Source organism: Sorex araneus, chromosome 3 (assembly GCF_027595985.1).
Source record: "Sorex araneus isolate mSorAra2 chromosome 3, mSorAra2.pri, whole genome shotgun sequence".
NCBI classification, from domain to species: domain Eukaryota; kingdom Metazoa; phylum Chordata; class Mammalia; order Eulipotyphla; family Soricidae; genus Sorex; species Sorex araneus.
This window is the reverse complement of record NC_073304.1, coordinates 178,438,583-178,457,695: the sequence shown is the minus strand read 5'-3', so window position 1 is coordinate 178,457,695 and position 19,113 is coordinate 178,438,583. Positions and strand designations below refer to the sequence as shown.

Sequence of the window (19,113 nt, the reverse complement as noted above, 5' to 3'; positions counted from 1 at the left end):
ATTTATCTTAGAGAACTTTGCATTTTTTTTTGTAAAGCATACTTTGTAAAAAGTGATATAATCACTTCACATACAGTGCGTTAGGTAGATTGATAATGTCATTCAGTCTGCTTTTTTTTTTATCTTAATTGGTCTTAGAATTAAAACTATGCAAGTCTTCAAACAAATTTGCCTAGAGTACAAGTCAGAAGTCTGACACTGTACAAGTGCATATTGATTACCTCCCCTGCAGTTTAAATATGATCCTAAAATGAGTTATTTTAAAATAGTAGATCTGGAAGAAAATAACAGCTTAAGCTTCCTGACTTGAAAAAGTTAAATTCACCAGAAATGTGTGCCTTCTTTCATCACAGTGGAAACTGCTCGACCTAGTGACGATTCTTGCACAAATCTATGTCAACAGAAAAATCATTACTATTTTTGTTTTTGTTTTTGTTTTGGGGACACACCCAGCTGTGCTCAGAGCTCACTCCTCGTGGTACACAGAGAACCACATGTGTTTCTGGGTTTCAATCTGGCACCGACTACATACAAGGCAAATGACATAACCCCTGTACTGATTCTCCAGCCCCATCATTACAGTTTAACAACAAAGTTAATACATGTGGTTACCAGTGCCCAACAAATAACCCAGTGACATGGGTAAATAGTAAATTAATGTAGCCTCTAAAAACAGTCCGATATAAATCTATTGTTTAATGTTTGGGGCCAGACCTGGCTCGAGGTTAAAACCATTGATGGAGAAACTTGCAAGACAGGGGCCAGCTGTGACCTGGGTGCTTTTTTAGGACTGACAAATGCCCATCTTTGGGACTGCTAAACATCTTATTCCTTTTTATTTTTCAGTTTTGGGGCCACAGTGGGCTGTGTTCAGAGACCAGTCCTGAGGGGCTGGGGCAAGGCATCCTGTACGGTGTGCAGCTAGAATTGGTGTTGGTCGTGGGCCAGACAAATGCCTTAATCCTGCACTTTCCCCCCAGCCCCTAAATACTTTATTGGTTTTTTTCCTGCTTTTTATTTATTTTTTAGTGGGAGCGGGGGAAGTGTGGCACCATCCACATGCAGCAGTACTCAAGGCTGACTTCTGGCTCCGCATTCAGGAATCACTTGGTGTGGGGCTCAGGAGACTGGGGTACTGGGGATTGAACGCAGGGGGACTGCATGCAAAAGCAGATGCCTTGCCTGCTATGCACCCAACATTTCATTCTTAAAGTAGTTTTAACATCATGTATACAAATAATTGAACCTTTTTTCCTTCAGACAACTTTTTTGCATTCTTATTTGTTTTCTGTCATGTTTGACAAATTTCAAACACAGTAAGTGATAGCAAACATTACTGGAGTTAAATAAAATAGCCCCTCTTCTGACTACGAGCTAGCGATGTCTCGTGTCTATCTGGCAAAACTGATTAATTAGGTGCTCTTGCAGGGTTCAGATGGAGCAAATGAAAATAATCTATCAGAAAAACAAAGAAAATGAAACACTGAATCACCCAATATTTTCAAGATTAGTAAATCAATCAATAGCTCCAGAAGTAACTTGAGTTTAACGGCATGATTGTGGATGCTTAGCAGTGAAGTAGTACATTCGTTCCAAAAGATTGATGGCCCTTATTTGGTCGCAAACTTTACTAACACAAGAACTAAACAAACCATTACCCCGAGCTTTTACAAAACAACTTATACCTTTCAGAAAGTTTAACAGAAAAGTAAGCAATATGCTGCAAATGTTAATAATTACAATTCCTACTTAGGAATTACATAACTGGATTATCCTGCTAGCAGTGCAATAACCAATGTTAATATATACAATATTGCATATTGTATATAATCATACATTATAAAATATATTTCAAATAAAATATTTATGAAGATCATTGACTACCTTGGTGTCTGTAGTCTGAAATTTAGTATATTTTCTGTATTGTTCTTAGCAAACGATTAAAAATTAATGTTGAAGTGAAACTTATTAATACTATTTAAGAAAGTATGAAAAGAATTGATTTTGATGAAAATTATGAAACAAAAGTGGCTAACAAGAAAATTTGGAAAGCTAAATACCTAATTAGAGGAATAATCATTTACTCTGCCTCATTTAACTCATTTGAGGCTGAAGTAGAAGAAACATGAAGATGACAAATTCAAATGAACATAGGACCTTTATAGTCTTGAAATTTTTTATCAGCAAATGACTTGATATTATTTTACTATTTCATATGGTTTGCTATGCTAATCTTTTCTATCATTGCATCTTTTAAAAAAACTCTTATATTTTTTGGTATTATGAAATTCAAGCTAGTCAAAGTATAAAATGCTTTGGATTGTAGAAATGAGCAAATAGAGGCAATAAGATGTTATTGATAAATAAATTTTTAATCTAGAGACAGCTTTTCAAATAAGATACAGAAATTTACTACTGTAATGTATCATGATGTTTCTCAATTTCAAGTTCTTTAGTTTGCTTAATCTGTGATATGTCAAGCCAGTTGAACAGACAGTAGAATTAAAATCTACTTATGTTTGGTTTATTTTATTAAAAAATATGAAACTTTTATGCATATACTATTTTCAGTCTGAAGTCATTTTCATTTATTACTCCTTGTTACATTTTTCATTCAGGTTATTTCAAAGTTGAAGATCTTGGGCAGATCCGTAACAGCTGGTTGCAAATTTGATCGAGAAATCTGGTCTAATGAACTTTCTCCTGTCCTCAATCTCTGGAAAAAACTAAACCAGGTGAGCAGTGAAATACTTAGTTCCCAGTGTGGTGAGAAATCTCCATGCTGTTTTCGCAGGCGCCATTCCTACCCGAAGTGGATGAGACTTCCTTGCCCCACATCCCCGCCTACGCTGGTTGTTTCTGTTCTATGTGACCTGTGCCACTGTGTGAGGCGGTATCTCACCATTGTTTGATTTATGTTTCTCTGATAAGTGACACAGCATTTTTCAGACACTTCTTGGTCATCTGTATGTTTTATTTGAGGAAGTTTCTGTTCATCTCTTCTTTCCACTCTTTGTTGGGGTTAACTGGGTAGTTTTATTTTTTCTATTTTTCCCTTTGTGTATGTTTTTCTTGCTAGTATTTACAAGTGCTCTCTACGTCTTAGACATTACTCTTTGTCAGAAGAGTGGTGGGCAAGTATTTTTTTTTTCCCAGTCCATGACCCCATTTTTTTATTCCTGCCCTGGTTTCTTTTGCAGTATAGAAGCTTCTTAATTTGTTTTTTTTTCCAAGGTGTTTATGATGATTTATTACATTCAATATTCCAACTCTAAACCCCACCACCATTGGGCTTCCTAATTTGCTATTCCATTTGTTTGCCTTTGCTTTCATTTGTTGGCCAGTGGCATTGAATCACTGAAGATGACCCTGGGTTCAGTATCATGAATGGTCCTGCCTGTTTTCCTCAATATATTTTATGGATCCAGGTCTGGTATGGAGATTTTTAATCCATTTTGAGTGTGATTAATGGTGTGATAAAAAGGTCTGAGTTCATTTGTTTCATGTTTGACTGACCAGTTTTCTCAGAACCATTTGTTGAAGAGCCTTCTTTGTTCCACTTTACCCTCCCTGTGTCTTTGTCTTATTAAGTCACCATATTCTCGAGTGTCTGTCTCTGGGCTCTCAATTCTGTTCCATCAGAGAGTCTGTCCTTATTCTAGTACCCCACTCTGATTACTTTGGCTTTAAAGTAAAAAGTTGGGAAATGAATGCCATCATTTGGGTCCTCCTTTTTTTTTTATTTTTGATGTAGTTTATGTTGAGTCTGTCTTGCATCTCTGGATTTTTTTTTTTTTTTTTGCTTTTTGGGTCACACCTGGTGATGCACTCAGGAATCTCTCCTGGCAGTGCTCAGGGGACCATATCGGATGCTGGGAATCGAACCCAGGTTGGCTACATGCAAGGCAAATGCGCTACCCGCTGTGCTATTGCTCCAGCCCCTGGATTAAATTTTACTATATCATGATGCATAGTTATTATTTTATGTATTTTGTTACTTATGTATTATTTTCTTGTTATTTTATATATTCAGTTTGCTAATATTTTGTTGAAGATTTTTGCATCTTCCTGTAGCACAGGTGTGTGTGTGTGTGTGTCTTTAGGGATAAAGTTGCTTCCTAAAATATCTTTGGAAGATTTTCTGCCTTTTCAATATTTAGAAAACTTGGGAATGACATATAGTCTTCTTTAAATTCTTTGATGGCATTCACTAAGACTGTCATTTAATTCTAAATAATTTAAGAAACCTTTGCATTTTAAATATTTCTGTGACAGAGGCTCTGATATATGGAACTTTTAAGATAAAAATATTCACAGGTCTTGGGCCAGAGAGATGGCCCACAGGCTAGAGTGTGCACATTGCATGTGGGAGACCTGAGTTTGATCCCTGGCACGTGTGGTCCCCTCCACACTGCTGGAAGTGGACCCTGAGCACCACTGCACGGAGACCCACTCTCACCCCCAGGTTCTCACCGCTCTAGAGTACCAGATCATCTTTAGCTTTGCTTTCTAATATTCCATGACTAACTATCAGATTAAAATCAAATACATGGATGTTTAGGGCTGGAGTGATAGCACAGCGGGTAGGGCATTTGTCTTGCATGCGGCTGACCTGGATTTGATTCCCAGCATCCCATATGGCCCCCTGAGCACCTCCAGGAGTAATTCCTGAGTGCAGAGCCAGGAGTAACCCCTGTGCATCGTCAAGTGTGACCAAAAAAAAAAAACAACACATGGACATTTAATCCAGAGCCAGGCAAGGCAAGTGACTGTGCCCCTTTTCCTGCTCTGTCCACACGAACTATCTGGCACTGTGTCTCACACGGTTCTCTAGTCTGGGTTTCTGTCCTTGTACCACTGTAAATGCCAGGGAAGTCAAGAATCCCCTCCTGTGTATTGACAGATTTGTTTCATTTGGCCTTTCATATAAAATAAGATTATTTAAAACAGGAGAGAATAAATGGCTTGAATTACTTCAGCAGTGTTCTTTTTCAGCAACTCTAACATGACATATTATTTGTGTAGAATTCAAACCTGATTCATCAGAAAGTGTCTCCTCCTAATGATCGACAAGGGTCTCCGATTTTGTCATTCATCACTCTTGAGCAGTTTAACGCCATCCGCCTTGTGCAGAGTGTCCATCAGTCCCTTGCTGCTCTCAGCAAAGTCATCAGAGGAACCACCTTGCTGAGCTTGGAAGTGCAGAAACTGGCAAGTGCCCTACTAAACCAAAAGGTGAGCGGGTTCCAGATCTGTGTTTCTGTCACGCTAGTAGGAGTGATGTTCCCATTCTGTAGTGTCAGGAATTTCACAGCTAGCAGTGACTGAAAACTCACACGAAAGGTGGAACTAATATAACTGAAAGATCCAGGAGTAGATAGTAGCCTCTAGTGTATGTCAGCCTGTGACTCAGCTGTACCTGTGTGCACCAGGGCGGGGAGCACTGTAGCAGTGTGTGTGTGTGTGTGTGTGTGTCTTCACCGAAGTGATGCCTCACTGAAGTGAGATCAGGTGCTGTGAGACCATGCCAGACTCTCCTCACTCACTGATGTTAACGGGCCTCTCCTGCACAATGTTGTGTGCTTGGGCTAACTGGGATCCTCTTTCAATTGCAGTGTCCTCACACCTGGCAGAGCAAGTGGGAAGGCCCCGAGGATCCCTTGCAGTACCTTCGAGGCCTCGTGGCCCGGACACTGGCCATACAGGTGAGGCCCCACTGTCATTCTGTGCAGCTGGAAACAGGGGTGCAGATCCAAGGGGGCTGCTCATTGCTGCTGTGATCCTTCTGATGTTTAGATCTCATCCAGAAGCTGCCGAGCAGGCCAGGACCCGTGCCAGTGCCCTGTCGTAATCTGGCGCCACTGGGTGTCTGTTCCAGGCCACCTCCCTGCCCCCTAGTGCACACTTTGCCTTTCACTGACAGAGGAATTTCGGGTAATAAAATGTACCTGTTAGAGAGCCCCCAACATCTCTCTGAGCCCCTGCCCGCCCTTGCCCTCCCCAGCCGCCGCCCTGTGAAGAGCTGAGCTCAGACAACCTGCCGTATTCTGTCCTCTCAGCCAGCTGACAGGAGGCATCTTCTCCTGCTCACGCTGATCCCTCCCAGGTGCTGGCAGGGAACTCTCTCCCTCTCACAGGTCATCGCTCACATTCCCTTGAGGGCCCCTCCTGGGTCATACAGTTTCAAAATACAGCCCCGTTATTTCTTGGGACAAGTTCTGTTGGGTCAGTGGTTTATTTCTTAGACCTTCCTTTCCTTCCAAATATACCACCAATATCATAACTTTATTCTTTCCTCCATAAGCAACATTATTTTCTCCTAAGACTCCCACTGTTGGTCCAGAAGACAATACCAAGAGGTTAAGACAAAGCCAACTCTGGTTTGAATCCCTGGCACCACCCAGGGGTCCCTGAGCACTGTAGGTGTGGACCACGGCTCCCCACAATACCCATGAAGAAAGAGAATCCTGATGCTAAACGTAATCTTATCAAAATCACTTAATTCCTCATTCATTTCCTGAGTGTATTTCTGTACTTTGGAATGTTCTTTAGTACTTTAATTCTTGGAAAAGTAAACCATTTTTTTAGCTCTGTAACTCTTAACAGTTCTTAGCACAATATTTTATACATTATAGGTACTCAATAGACTATTGTAGGAAGAATTTTGGAAAGAAATTTGGGAAGTAGTCAGCATGTGGCTTGGAAACCTAGCATCCACTTTTTCCTTTTTTCCTCTCTGATACTTGGAAGAAGCACTTTTTTAGTCCAATATTTCATTTATCTAGTTGGTCAATACTGAGGTTCTCTTGCACAAGAGGCATCTAGTAGTTAGATAATAAATATTATATTAGAATATTTAAAAATCCCAGTATTGAATATACAGCCAAACTCTTAAACAGTATTTTTACCATCCCAGAATAAACTTGGAGTATATATTTGAACTCTTATCCAATTAATATAGTTGTCACGTTAAATAATTTTTTCAGAGGCAAATTTTATACTGTAATGCTAATTTCTTGCCACTGCGGATAAATACCTCCTGTGGTCAGCTCTCTGTACACTTGCAGCCCTACATAGAGAGTAGCCTCTGGTCTTCAAGACCTGCCTTTTACTGAGCAATGCCATAGACCGTGCTATTATCCTGCTCACAGAAGAGAAATCTGGACTTTAGAAATGTGACAGCAGGGCAGCAGGACTGCCTTTCAGGATAACAGAAATCTGGGAGCTTTTCTCTGCATCTCTGCTCTTTATCTCCTGCATCCCAATTGTTGTAGCAGCTTCCTGAATGATGGTACACAGTGATCCTTGGGCAGGAAACATAGGGAACATTTAAAATCTTCTAACAAGTTTGCCTGTTGAAGAATCTGCAAGTTCTTTTCCTTGCAGGTTATTGTAACAGCCCTTATTTTCACAATTTTAGGGTTTTCCTTAGCCCAGTGCATTGATTTTATTTTTTTTATTTTTTTGCTTTATGGGTCACACCTGGCAATGCACAGGGGTTCCTCCTGGCTCTGCACTCAGGAATTACTCCTGGCAGTGCGCAGGGGACCATATGGGATGCTGGGAATCGAACCCGGGTCGGCCACATGCAAGGCAAATGCTCTACCCACTATGCTATCACTCCAGACCCTAATTTTATTTTTTACCATTTCAAAATTTCTATTATTATATCTTATTTAAACATAGTTATTAGTGTATGGAAAATTTTATGTCATGTAGTTTTGTCTTAGAAGAAAAGCTGTCATCCACAGTCCATCCACAAACCTGTCCTATGAAAATACTCTGGCAGGTTTTGAACAAAACACTGTATAGATTTTTGTTTTGTTTTGGTTTGGGGCCCACACCCATCTGTACTCAGGGATCATTCCTGATGGTGTTTGGGGGACCAGCTGGGAACCCAGGGATCAGACCCTTATTCCGTCTCTGCCCATGATATATATACACCCACCTATTAGTATACTGAAATGTCAGCATTCCGGTTTTTTAAAGGTAAGGTTAGGTATATCTTGTTTTCACCACATAATCCCTTGCAAAAATCGATAATTACTTCTTTCTTCCAGACTTGTTTGCTTGAGATACTAAACAGCCTTCTTAGAAGATTAGAACACTTCTCAGAACAAGAACATGTTATGTAATTTTATTTTACCTGTTCATCAAAAATTATGTAGCTTTTGACTTAACCTGATGATCAATTCTCTCACTTCCTATATGTAATAGCATTTAGAGCTCTAGATGCTAAAGGAGGTAAAATACTGTGTTCAGTGCTAGAAGTCGGGGAGGAAGAGGGGCAGGTCAGGCAGGGGACCGGGAAGGCCACAAACAGGAAAAGGAATCAGAGAAGTCAAAGGTCAGCACCCCGGTGGAGGGCAGTGTGAGGCAGGCCTCATGCTGAGACGGTAGGGACTGGCATGGGGCGCCGCTGCCAGGATTTTATATCTGTAGTTACATATAAATCTTTAAGATGTCTCCTAGTTTCATATTCCTAATGCATATGACATCTGATTGAGTGATTTTTATCAGGTTTTTATTTTCCCTCCTGAACTGACCTATGTGACCTCACAGTAGAATTTTTTTTCTCTCCTAAGCATCATTAGGATAGAGCATCAGTTTGACTTATATATAAATCCTTACTAAATTATTCAAGACTGACTTTTTAAAAGGTATTTTTTTAAGTGTCAAAAAAAAAAGATATTTTTTTAAGTGTCTGTGCATATCTCCCCCTCTAGAATTGGGTCGAGAGAGCTGAGAAACAGACTCTTCTCTCTGAAACCCTGGACCTGTCAGAACTCTTCCACCCGGACACGTTTCTCAATGCCCTCCGCCAAGAGACTGCGAGGTAATGAAACTGAAGCATACTTTCATTCCTCCAGAATCGAGGGAATGTGCTCAGAAGCAAGTACAGTTTATTGTTGAATCCAGATAGTTGTGTGATTTCCTAACCCTTGCTTTTAAAAAACAATACTTTTTAAATTAAAAGTTAGCTGCGTTAGGATCTGTATTTTATTAGACTTGAGAAAAGAGAAATTGAATTTGTAAAATGTTTTAAAATCTAGATCTATTGTGTCCAGCATGTTAGAGGGAAGTTAGATAACATTTAAAAAACAATAATTTCTCCATCACACTAGCCACATGCGACCACTGTGTGGAGCTTTATGAAGATGCTTTATCTTTGCAGAACATTATGTGGGTGTTGCTGCCTCAGCTTCTTGATAGCGAATAGTATTACGGTTACCATAAGCCTTCTTACACCATGCTCAGATTAGGCTATTTTAAACAGTTAACAATGTTAGATGTTGACATCATTTAACAGCACTGGGGCTGCCAGTTTATACAGTACAGCTGATAAAGTTACTTGTGCACCTACCAGTAGTCGAAGTGGAGAATGTATCCATTCCTGGTGAAATTTCCAACCTGCCAGCAATCAGTTTAAGTGGGACTAAATCTTGTATTACTTTTCATATTAATGCCTGACATTTGGTACTTTAATTTTGCAGGTCAATGGGCTGTTCTGTGGACAGCCTTAAGTTTGTAGCATCTTGGAAAGGTCGACTACAAGAAGCAAAGCTGCAAATTAAGGTATGATTTAATGAGCCCCAAAATTGTATCATGACAAGCCATAGTAAGGAGACTGATGGCAAGTGTTGACCTCAGTGCACTGTTGGACACAAACGTTGATTTTGAATGATACACAGCTGAAATTCACAGGATGTTTTTAATACAAGAATGTTCTGGGTAAAATGTGCTCACAAATGAGACTCAGTTCTCTTAGGTTGCTTGCCCCTAAAATCCGATTCAGCAACTTTTCACTCAGTGCCTAAATGGAGGACTAAAAATCCAGCTGTCTACTGTAATAGAAGTTAGTCTAACTAGCTTTCTTGTTAACAGTGCCTTACTTTTACATAGAACTGCCTCTTCCCCTTTTGCTAGTGCTATGAAATTACAGTGTTGGGGGGCCACACCTGGTGGTGCTCGGGGGCTTAGTCTTATCCAAAAAAATCACTAGTTTAAAAACTCTAACCCCTTTAACTTAGAATCAGGTGCTTCCCTTTTATAAGCTCCATTTCTAGAGTGCTGTTTTCCAGTTTTGTATCTCAGCTGGCACATATCAGCACTCATGACCTGCTGATCTGGTGTCTACTAAAAGAGACGCCCAGAGGCCTCCACTCTAACCTGTAGCACACCAGGGCCTAGATGCTCACCCCTCCCGTCCAGGAGACTCCCTTGGCCTGGATGACTCTTCCTTCATTTCAAAGGAGACCTCTGGGTCGATGCAGGGACCCAGAGATAGAGCCTGCTTTTGCTAAGACAGGTCCCCTTTTGTCCCTTTACATCTGATTTTGACCCGAGCTTCCAGGAGACAGAGTTTACTAGTGGTATGACTGTGCTTAAGGAGAGGGAGGGAGGGGAGATGGGATATGCAAAAAAACAAGGGAAATGAGCTATATTCTGTTACTATGTGTCATATTTCCAGAACCATGACTCCTTTGAAAACAATTAATGGAGTAATCTAAGTTTCTGCTATCTTTTATTAATGTGTAGTTTAGTTCCTTGATGGTATATAGTGAATTTATCTGAAAACCAAGAATTTCTCTGAAAGCCAATCTACATTTTATTATTTAATGCAGTATTTAATATAAAGCTATCTACTTTGGTCTAGTAAGACAATTCTTTCATTTGACACCCATAAAGATTTATTAGGAAGATATTTACAAATAGAAATTTAATTAAATTTTTGTGTTTGGTTACAAGTTTTCATTTAAAGAGGTAGTAGTATCTTCACATAAGATTTGCCAGTAATTCAATAGAATTCTGTCCTTGGTTTATTTATGTAAGAACACATTTCCTGGATTATCTTCAGTTTCTAGGAAAAGTACCATATAAGAGGCTTTTGTTAGCACGTCACTATTTTCAATTAGCAAACAGTCCATTTCCATCATTTCATTTCTAACATCCTGACTGAATTACACCAGTGTATAAAATGGTAGTTCCCCCAAACAATCAACATTTTAAACCCTCTAGACCTACCTAAGAGAACATGTATGTATCTTGATTTTTAGATCTTGAATGTGACCCTTTAAAATATCCTCACTACCATTATTGATTGTTAAATAGCAACTTTGAAATATGATCTGGGAAAATTTGTTAATCAGGTTCACATGTAGGTTCTTTCCCTGTGAAATCTGGGTGCTCCCTTCCCCCTTTGCTCCTGGGTCTTCTGGTTCACACACAGTATGTGCAGGCACTTTCTAAGTGATGTGCCCCGGGCTGAAGGGCAGCAGAGCACCTGTGTCAGGTGAGGCGGTGGCTTCCTTTTCCTGAGGAAAAAGGGGTTGGCTCCAGCACACTGTCTCTGGCCCTTCTGCGTGGAACTCAACAGAGTGGGGACAGGTTTCCTGAGGACAGTGTGGGAGAGCTGGGGATCGGGGCATCCTCCTGGACTGGCCCTGGGGGTATTATCTGGGTAGTTTCTCTTCCTGAGCTCCCAAACATATAAGCAGAAAACCTTTAACTGGAATGAAACACATGCCTTGGCAGTTTCATATTCTAAAATTATCAAATACTCTCTAAATTTTATTTTATAAAGCCACAGTAGCACAGCAGGTAGGATGTTTGCCTTGCATGCGGCTGACCTGGGTTTGATTCCTCCCTCCCTCTTGGAGAGCCTGGCAAGCTATGGAGAGTATCTTGCCCGCACAGCAGAGCCTGGCAAGCTACCCGTGGCGTATTCAATATGCCAAAGACAGTAACAACAAGTCTCACTTGGAGATGTTACTGGTGCCCGCTCGAGCAAATCGAGGAGCAACGGGATGACAGTGATACAGTGATAAAGCCACAATATGTCAACAACTCCAAGATACTGGCCCAACTCTCATCACATAATTCTAGTTTACCGCAGCTTTTGAAACATCTTTGCCTAGTTCCTCCATATTCTTAATCTATCCTTAACCATATAACTAAGAAGAAATTTACATTTAAAATGTAAAGGCACTATTATGTACATTAGTATCTTTAAGTTTACACATATATACATATACTTATTGTGTATGTATATATGTATATATATGTACATATATATATGTACGCATATATGCAAAAGGTTAGGGCACCAAAAGAATAGAAATAGCAAGTGACCCTTCATCCACTGTTGATCAGAATAGTATCTGGGTCAGCCTCTTTGGAGAACAGTAATGGAGATTTCTCAAAAAATTAACAATTGAGCTTTCATATGACCTAGCAGTTCCACCTCTTGGCATCTAACCCACGTGCCCTCAAACAGATGAGTGATAAATCATAATGTGTGTTTGTGTATACATGCACGTGCACACACGTCAGCTCCAAGAAGGATTAACCTTCTACCATACAGTGCATTATTTAGAGGGTGTCCTGCTCAGTGTGGTCAGAGGGCCAGGTAAATAATGATGTCTCTGATAGATTGATGTCTCCAGATGTTGGATATAAAGACACTTAGTAAGAGAGTGACAAATGTCCAGGGGAACAGACCCTAAGACTTGGTGTCAGAAGCTGAGTTAGCCAAGGGGGTAGAGGTTAAAAAAAAAATTCTAGTCTTCCCTGACTTTTTAAGTGTTAAAAAAATAAAACCAAGAATATTATGAAAATAATTGAATCAAATTAATTTGATATCTAGTTAGTTCAGCTCTGCATGACATATCAGCAGTTCTGTAAAGCATATTCTAGTATCTAACAGGTGATGTCAGATTTCCAGGCAGGAAACAATGCACATTCTTGTTCCTAATCATGCTTTTCTTCCCCTCCTTCTGGTAAAGTATAAAGGCAGAACTCCTTGGCTTTCCTTCAGATTTACATTTATTTGATATCAAGGCACCTGTGGTTATGTAACTTATGACATCTTAAAGTATTTCAGAAAAATAATTATTATAAATGAGAGCTTTATTGCAAAGGAAGTTCACAGTGAGAACCAATACAAGCCTTCCCCACCTTCTCACTGGTGTTTGCTAGGAGCTCCATCTGCCCCAAGTAGTTGGGTATGAAGGAGATGGGTGCCAGGATTCCTGAAATCCCAGACTTCATGCACATTTTCATATTTGCTCTTATCCCACGGCAGATCAGTGGCTTAATCCTGGAAGGATGCAGTTTTGATGGAAATCGGCTCTGTGAGAACCAGCACGATTCCCCCAGCATGTCACTAGTTCTCCCTTGTTTTATGGGCTGGATTCCCCAGGTAAGAAAGAATGGTGATGATAAAGCCAATATTTTTCCTTTCAATAAGATATTCTTGGTTGACAATAAGAATGACCATTCATTACACCTGTTCTTTTCAGCAGTGTCTGAATGCTTTGCCTTTTATATCCTCTCCAAGCAACACTGAAGGGGGACATTGGCACTTAAAATTAGTATCTCATGGACACCCAGGAAGTGGCTCAAAGCCTCCACCTGTTCCCCCAGAATGACTGGCAGTTTGTCCTTTATCCACAGCCTTCTCCTCACGAAAAACTCAAATGTAATATAATTTATGCAAATTAATTTAGTGTAGTGGCTGCAGGAGCATCTTTCTGTCCTAAAAGGACACACACTTCCAGTGAAAGCCCCCACTTCCCCCGAGTTTCATTTCTCTGATGTGACAGTGACATATGAGAGAAAGCAGAAGATGAGACAATATTTTACTTCAGTCTGGCTATTCCTCAAAGTCCCATCAAAAAGTTGGCAAATGATGCATTGCACACATTTTCATCTTAGGTGTATAAGTTGAAAGTTACAATGTCATATATTATCACAGATGAATTCAAATAGATCTATTTATGTAAAGTGATGATCTGGCCAACAGAATGAAAAGTCTTCTAATGACCTTGCTGGGGGAAGGAGGAGGACAGGTATAAACGGGTTCCCACAGAAGAAAGCCCCAGCAGTAAACCGAGCCCGGAGAGCTAAGCTGGTTTACAGGCAGGGGGTAGTGCCAGGGCCAACAGCCGATTAAGGCCAGTTACCAGGTCACAAGCCAGCGGGACAGGACAAAATGCAGAATGTGGCCCTCTGACAAATAGAAATAATATACAAAGTGAAATCCTATCTAATTTTACTTAGTACACTTTAGATAATAGGAATGGAACAGAAAGCTAAAAATAATTCACACTGAAAAATAGCTCATGTAAGGAGGTGATGTTATTTGCAGTATTTAGTCATCAAAAGCAAAAGCTGGAATGAAATTTTTATTTTTATAAGAGAAGTTTCCCCTTAGGCATTTGTACTTTCTGCAATCCGTCCATTTCATGCCATGACAGAGGTTAACAAACTTAGCACGGCTGGAGAGATAGGACAGGAAGTAAGGCTCTGGGTTCAGTCCCCAGTACTGAAAATATGGCTAGTAATGAAAAAATTCAGCAGTATCCAAGAATAGCAATGTAAATACCCCACAGTCAGATTCCTGTAGGTTAATAATTTTGTCAACCATAGTTGTCACATAGAGGTAAATGATGTGCCAGTCCCAAAGAGAAGCCCTGTACCCCAAGGCCTTGTCCTTCCATAGGCATACAGTTTCATCCAGGGTAAATGTCACTCCACATGCCACAGCATCTTAAATGCCATGTGTGCTCTCTGCACTCAGAGAACTGAATTGTCTTTTCCCTCAAAGACTTAATGCTAACAAGTTTGCTTTCACACTGTAAAGGAGAACTAGACATTCTTGACACAAGTCTTTCAAAACATGCATTGCTGAATTATGCCACTTTTATGTAAATTAAAGCTCTGGTTTTCTACCTTGTCTTGGTCAGATCTGACATACCACATGGGGAGCCGGGGATCAAATCAAGAGCAGCTGCCCGTAAGGCATGGGCTTTACCTGCTGTGCTGTCTCTCCAACCCTGTCCTAACACCTTTCTTAAAAAAAAGTCTACTGATCGATGTGCGTGTTTAAATTGTCATGTGTTACAATAAGTCCACACTCACTTATGTTGCAGGGCCAGCTTCCTTTGGGGGCCATTCCCAGAGGTGCTGGGGGCACGGAGTGGTGCAGGGATCAAACCTGGGCCTGTGGGCTCATCCCTTGGAGGAATCACTGCCTCCCCCATTCCTGATAACTCAAGTCACATGCCATGTTCATCTCTATTTAATTTCATCAGACTAATTTATTGGTTATATGCTCTGAGTCATTTGTATACTTCCTTATATACTGAGTGCTCAAATACTTGAAAAAAGGTATTTATCCAATTAAGCAGTAACAATGGAATTCTGCTTTGTGCTGATGGTGAGAATGCTGGAGTCCCTAGTCTGTGCCTTGAGGGAAAGTCCTCTCCGTTGTTGTAACATTGACTGCTCAGTGGGAAGAGACAAGAAGGGTTTCCTGAAGCACTGTGGTGCTTTTCCTTTACGATACTTAGATGTTTGGGTACTGAGATTTGAGTCCTCACTTTAAAACAAAGGGGCCTTTGGGAGTGTATGTAAGAGCTGGTGATGGTGGTGATGGTGCCTGTGAACTCAAAAGGGCCAGGTGGCGTGGAAAGGCTGGGACATGAGCCAGTCCTTACTTTGCCCTTTTCATCCTTTAACCCCTTCAGCAGAACACAGTGTTGATCAGAGCACAGAGCTTCAACTTGCTGATTCATCCTCCTCTTGTTTTCTTTTTTGCTCAGCAAAGCTACCAGCAGTAAAGCTGCTGTCAGGTGGCAGGGGGAGATAATGGGAGGGCGACCTGAGGTTACATCATGCATTCTAGTCATTTCCATTCACCAGGGATGTCATGTCTATCTTCTCTTAGCTCAAGAGTTTAGAACAGCAGCCAAAGAGAGCCCACACAGTATCAACTTGGGAATTACTGAGATGTTAGAAAGTTGTAGGAATTTCTGGGACCTCAAGCTTTGGTGAATGAAGCAGGAATGGAGCAGTAGGAAGAAGCACTAGACAGTGGGGTGGCCTTGAGGGTCAGAGCACGGTGGATTCAGCTCAGGGCGCAGTTGCACTCGAATAGTCTTTTTGCTTTAGTGTAAAAATAGTGCTTCTTATGCTAATTGTAAAAATACTTTACACTATTTGATGTCTATATTGTTTACTGAACTAAATCTTAAGTTTCAAAGATTTTTTTGTGTATATACGGCAAACCTTGGTTTTATCATTGTAGGCACATTTGCACAAACAATGCTCCTAAATGAATGGAATGAAAAAAACTGCGGAATCAAATACAAACAGAATTAATTAGAAAACTTCAGGCCAGATGGTGTCTTTATCTGGGCCAAGATTTCTCAGGGAGAATGGATTTTGTTACATTTAAATGAAGTTAAGATTTAGAAATGTTAGTAATTAGGTTTCTGAAGGTACTTTTCTAGTTCTTGGTAAGACTGGTTGAGTCAGAAGAGATGAAGAGTATAAAAAATAATACACATTTCTAAGAAAGCCCACTGAGGCAGCTTCAAGGGCCAGAGTTCAAATCCTGGCACTCTGTCGCCCCCAAGCGCTGACTGGCAGGCCCCCAGAGCCAGGCGTGGCCCCTGTGCACCTTATCACTGCTTGTGGACCCACCCCCGCCACTCTGAGAAAGATTGCAGCTCCTTGGGAGGAGGGAGATTTCATTTCGCGCTAGCCTATAGTCTATCACCATCCACAACGAGTAGTTTTGTTGTTGGTTTTCCTCTAGCTTATTAGTAGGGTCTGAAGTATAAAGGCTTGTAGACAACAGTGCAGAGTAAGGGGTGCATGAGTAAATGCTTTCTCTGAGCACCCTTTAATAGATGTATCACTGGCCAAAAGGAGACACATCATCTTTTGCGTTTGGTTTTAGGGTCACAGACAGTGGTGTTCAGGGATTATCCCTGGCTCTGTGCTCAGGCATCTGGGCATCTGTGCAAGCCAAACACCCACCCCACCCCCGGCATAACTACAGCTCTCGCCTGTCTTGTTTGGGGTTGGGGAAAATGATGTCTAGAGGCGTCTGACCTGAAGTAGGTCGCTCTGAGCAAGCACCCCCGGGCCTGTGAGATTTGTCTCCAGGAACACATGCTGTCGTGTTCTATCTTTGAAAGGAACTGTCCCTAGGCCTAATACATGCCACAGCTGTTTCCCGGTTGGCCTGGTGAGGAGCTGCTGGGTGCTCTCAGGCCCGATTGCTCCCCTGTCCAATTCTAGAGGCAGCACAACTTTCCTTTCAATTTGCATTCCAATTCTAACCACGAATAACTCATTCGTTGAATAGAATAATTCCAGTAAAACTATTCATCTTAAGTTTGAATGGGAACTTCATCTTTCTTTTTAAAATACATATTTCTAAGCTTTAGTCACTGAAGAAGTCTAGAAGGAGAAGAATAATGGATCTCTCAGCACCCCGACAGCAATCTGCAATAGCAGTTCTCATGAAGGAACCAAGGGTCCTCGGGAAATAACAATTCAACTTCTAGAACAGGAAATGTATAAGATTGTAAAAAATAAAACCCTCAAACAGCAGCTCAGGTGCCAACTTAGAGTCCCTACTGTACCAAGTCTAACAGTCTGAGTACCGATAAGCATATATATTAAATCTACCAATTATTAAACTGTCCTCAATGAATCCCCCCTTTAGAGTATATTTGGGAATAAAATTATTTTGAAAATGCATAAAAGAACATTAGTATTTGTCCAGCCTTTTCTATAAACTGTACCTTAAAGTAATAAAAGAATATTAGTCCATGGAAATTTCTCTTTCTAGATATTCCTCCCTGGATGTAAAGGAAAGCTGATAGTGGTAGATGACAAGTCTAATCCTGTAGTACATGGGTACCTAGTAATGACCCTGATATCCAGAGAGAGACCCCCAGACAGTCTAGGATGCTTGAATATACAGTATCGACTATGCAAACTTTTGTCAAAAACGGAATCGGGATCTGAATTGGCTGCCAGATCCAGGTGCCAAGAATCGAGGGACCAGATGAGCGCAGCCAGCCAACATCAGAATGCACGAAACCCTTATGCCTCGTTTCTCCCCAGAGAGCCAGGACACTCAGGAGACAGAACTAATTCGGATAAATTACATATTTTGCAGTTTATAAGAAAAACTTTAAAAAATGATAATTATGGTGATATTAAGGAATTGTTACCCTGCCTCACGTAGAGCTATTTACAGATGAGGTTGTGCAATTCTGGGGGTGGGTAGGGGAGCGCGAGCGGGCGCTGTGCTGAGTGCACATGGCTTCCCACCACTGACTGTCTTCTCATGGCTCTGCCAGGACGCCTACGGTCCCTACTCCCCGGACGAGTGCATCTCACTGCCCGTTTACACAAGCGCTGAGCGGGACCGTGTGGTGACGAACATCGAAGTCCCCTGCGGTGACAACCAAGATCAGTGGATCCAGTTTGGGGCTGCACTGTTTCTAAAGGCTCAGTAGGAACCAGGAGAAGGAAAACGGCCCGAGCAAAAAGCCAGGTGTTGGTTCCTTAGGCTGGAAATAAGACACATGCCCTGGGCCGTGAGTGTCAGAAGGCAGCGTTCCACACTCGGCCAGGGAACCAAATATGTAATATTTTAGGTAAGAGATTAAAATAGTTTTAATAGATATTTTGACAGTTGTTTTTGCATCATAATTAAAAATGCTATGTTTAAAACCACAGAAGACTATAGGCATTTAAGAATGAGTTTTCAAAGAGAATATATTTTTAAATGACCTAAAGCAAAATACTTAAAAGATATGTATCTGTTCAATTTTCTTAAAAATAAAAAACTTGGCAAACCAGGCACATAAAGGAATTTCTTCCCATGAATGATGATGAGCTATGAAAACCTGTAATGAAGATCATTGTTCAGGGCTCATGAGTCTCTCGGGGATCAAACACAGTTTTTTCGCTTTTTTGGGTCACGCCCTGCGATGCACAGGGATCACTCCTGGCTCTGCACTCAGGAATTACCCCCGACGATGCTCAGGGAACCATATGGGATGCTGGGAATGGAACCTGGGGCCACATGCAAGGCAAACGCCCTTGGGAATAAAGGCGTTTGTGCTATCTGCTTCAATACCCAATACCCACTGTGCTATCGCTCCAGCCCCTCCTGCAGTGTCTTAATGGGAGTGCTTGGAAAAATAAAAATGCAGAAGCAAAGAGAAACCAAACAGCCCTCTCTGCCCTCAGGGTGCAACTCAAGGTGTGGAGTGGGTGTGGGGCCAGAGAACAGGGATGGGC

General features: G+C 41.1%; 1 protein-coding gene across 2 annotated transcripts in view; it reads left to right on the top strand.

The window, feature by feature from the left end:
- DYNC2H1 (dynein cytoplasmic 2 heavy chain 1) overlaps positions 1-18,588 on the top strand; it is a 153,837-nt gene extending 135,249 nt beyond the window's left edge. For both annotated transcript variants that reach the window (XM_055131929.1, XM_004605157.2), the window contains 7 exons: positions 2,619-2,735; positions 5,026-5,235; positions 5,616-5,705; positions 8,727-8,836; positions 9,495-9,576; positions 13,085-13,201; positions 18,165-18,588. In XM_055131929.1, the coding sequence (XP_054987904.1) occupies positions 2,619-2,735; positions 5,026-5,235; positions 5,616-5,705; positions 8,727-8,836; positions 9,495-9,576; positions 13,085-13,201; positions 18,165-18,323 (885 nt within the window). In that variant the 3' untranslated portion in view covers positions 18,324-18,588. The remainder of the gene's footprint in view (positions 1-2,618; positions 2,736-5,025; positions 5,236-5,615; positions 5,706-8,726; positions 8,837-9,494; positions 9,577-13,084; positions 13,202-18,164) is intronic.
- The last annotated feature ends 525 nt before the right edge of the window (positions 18,589-19,113 follow it).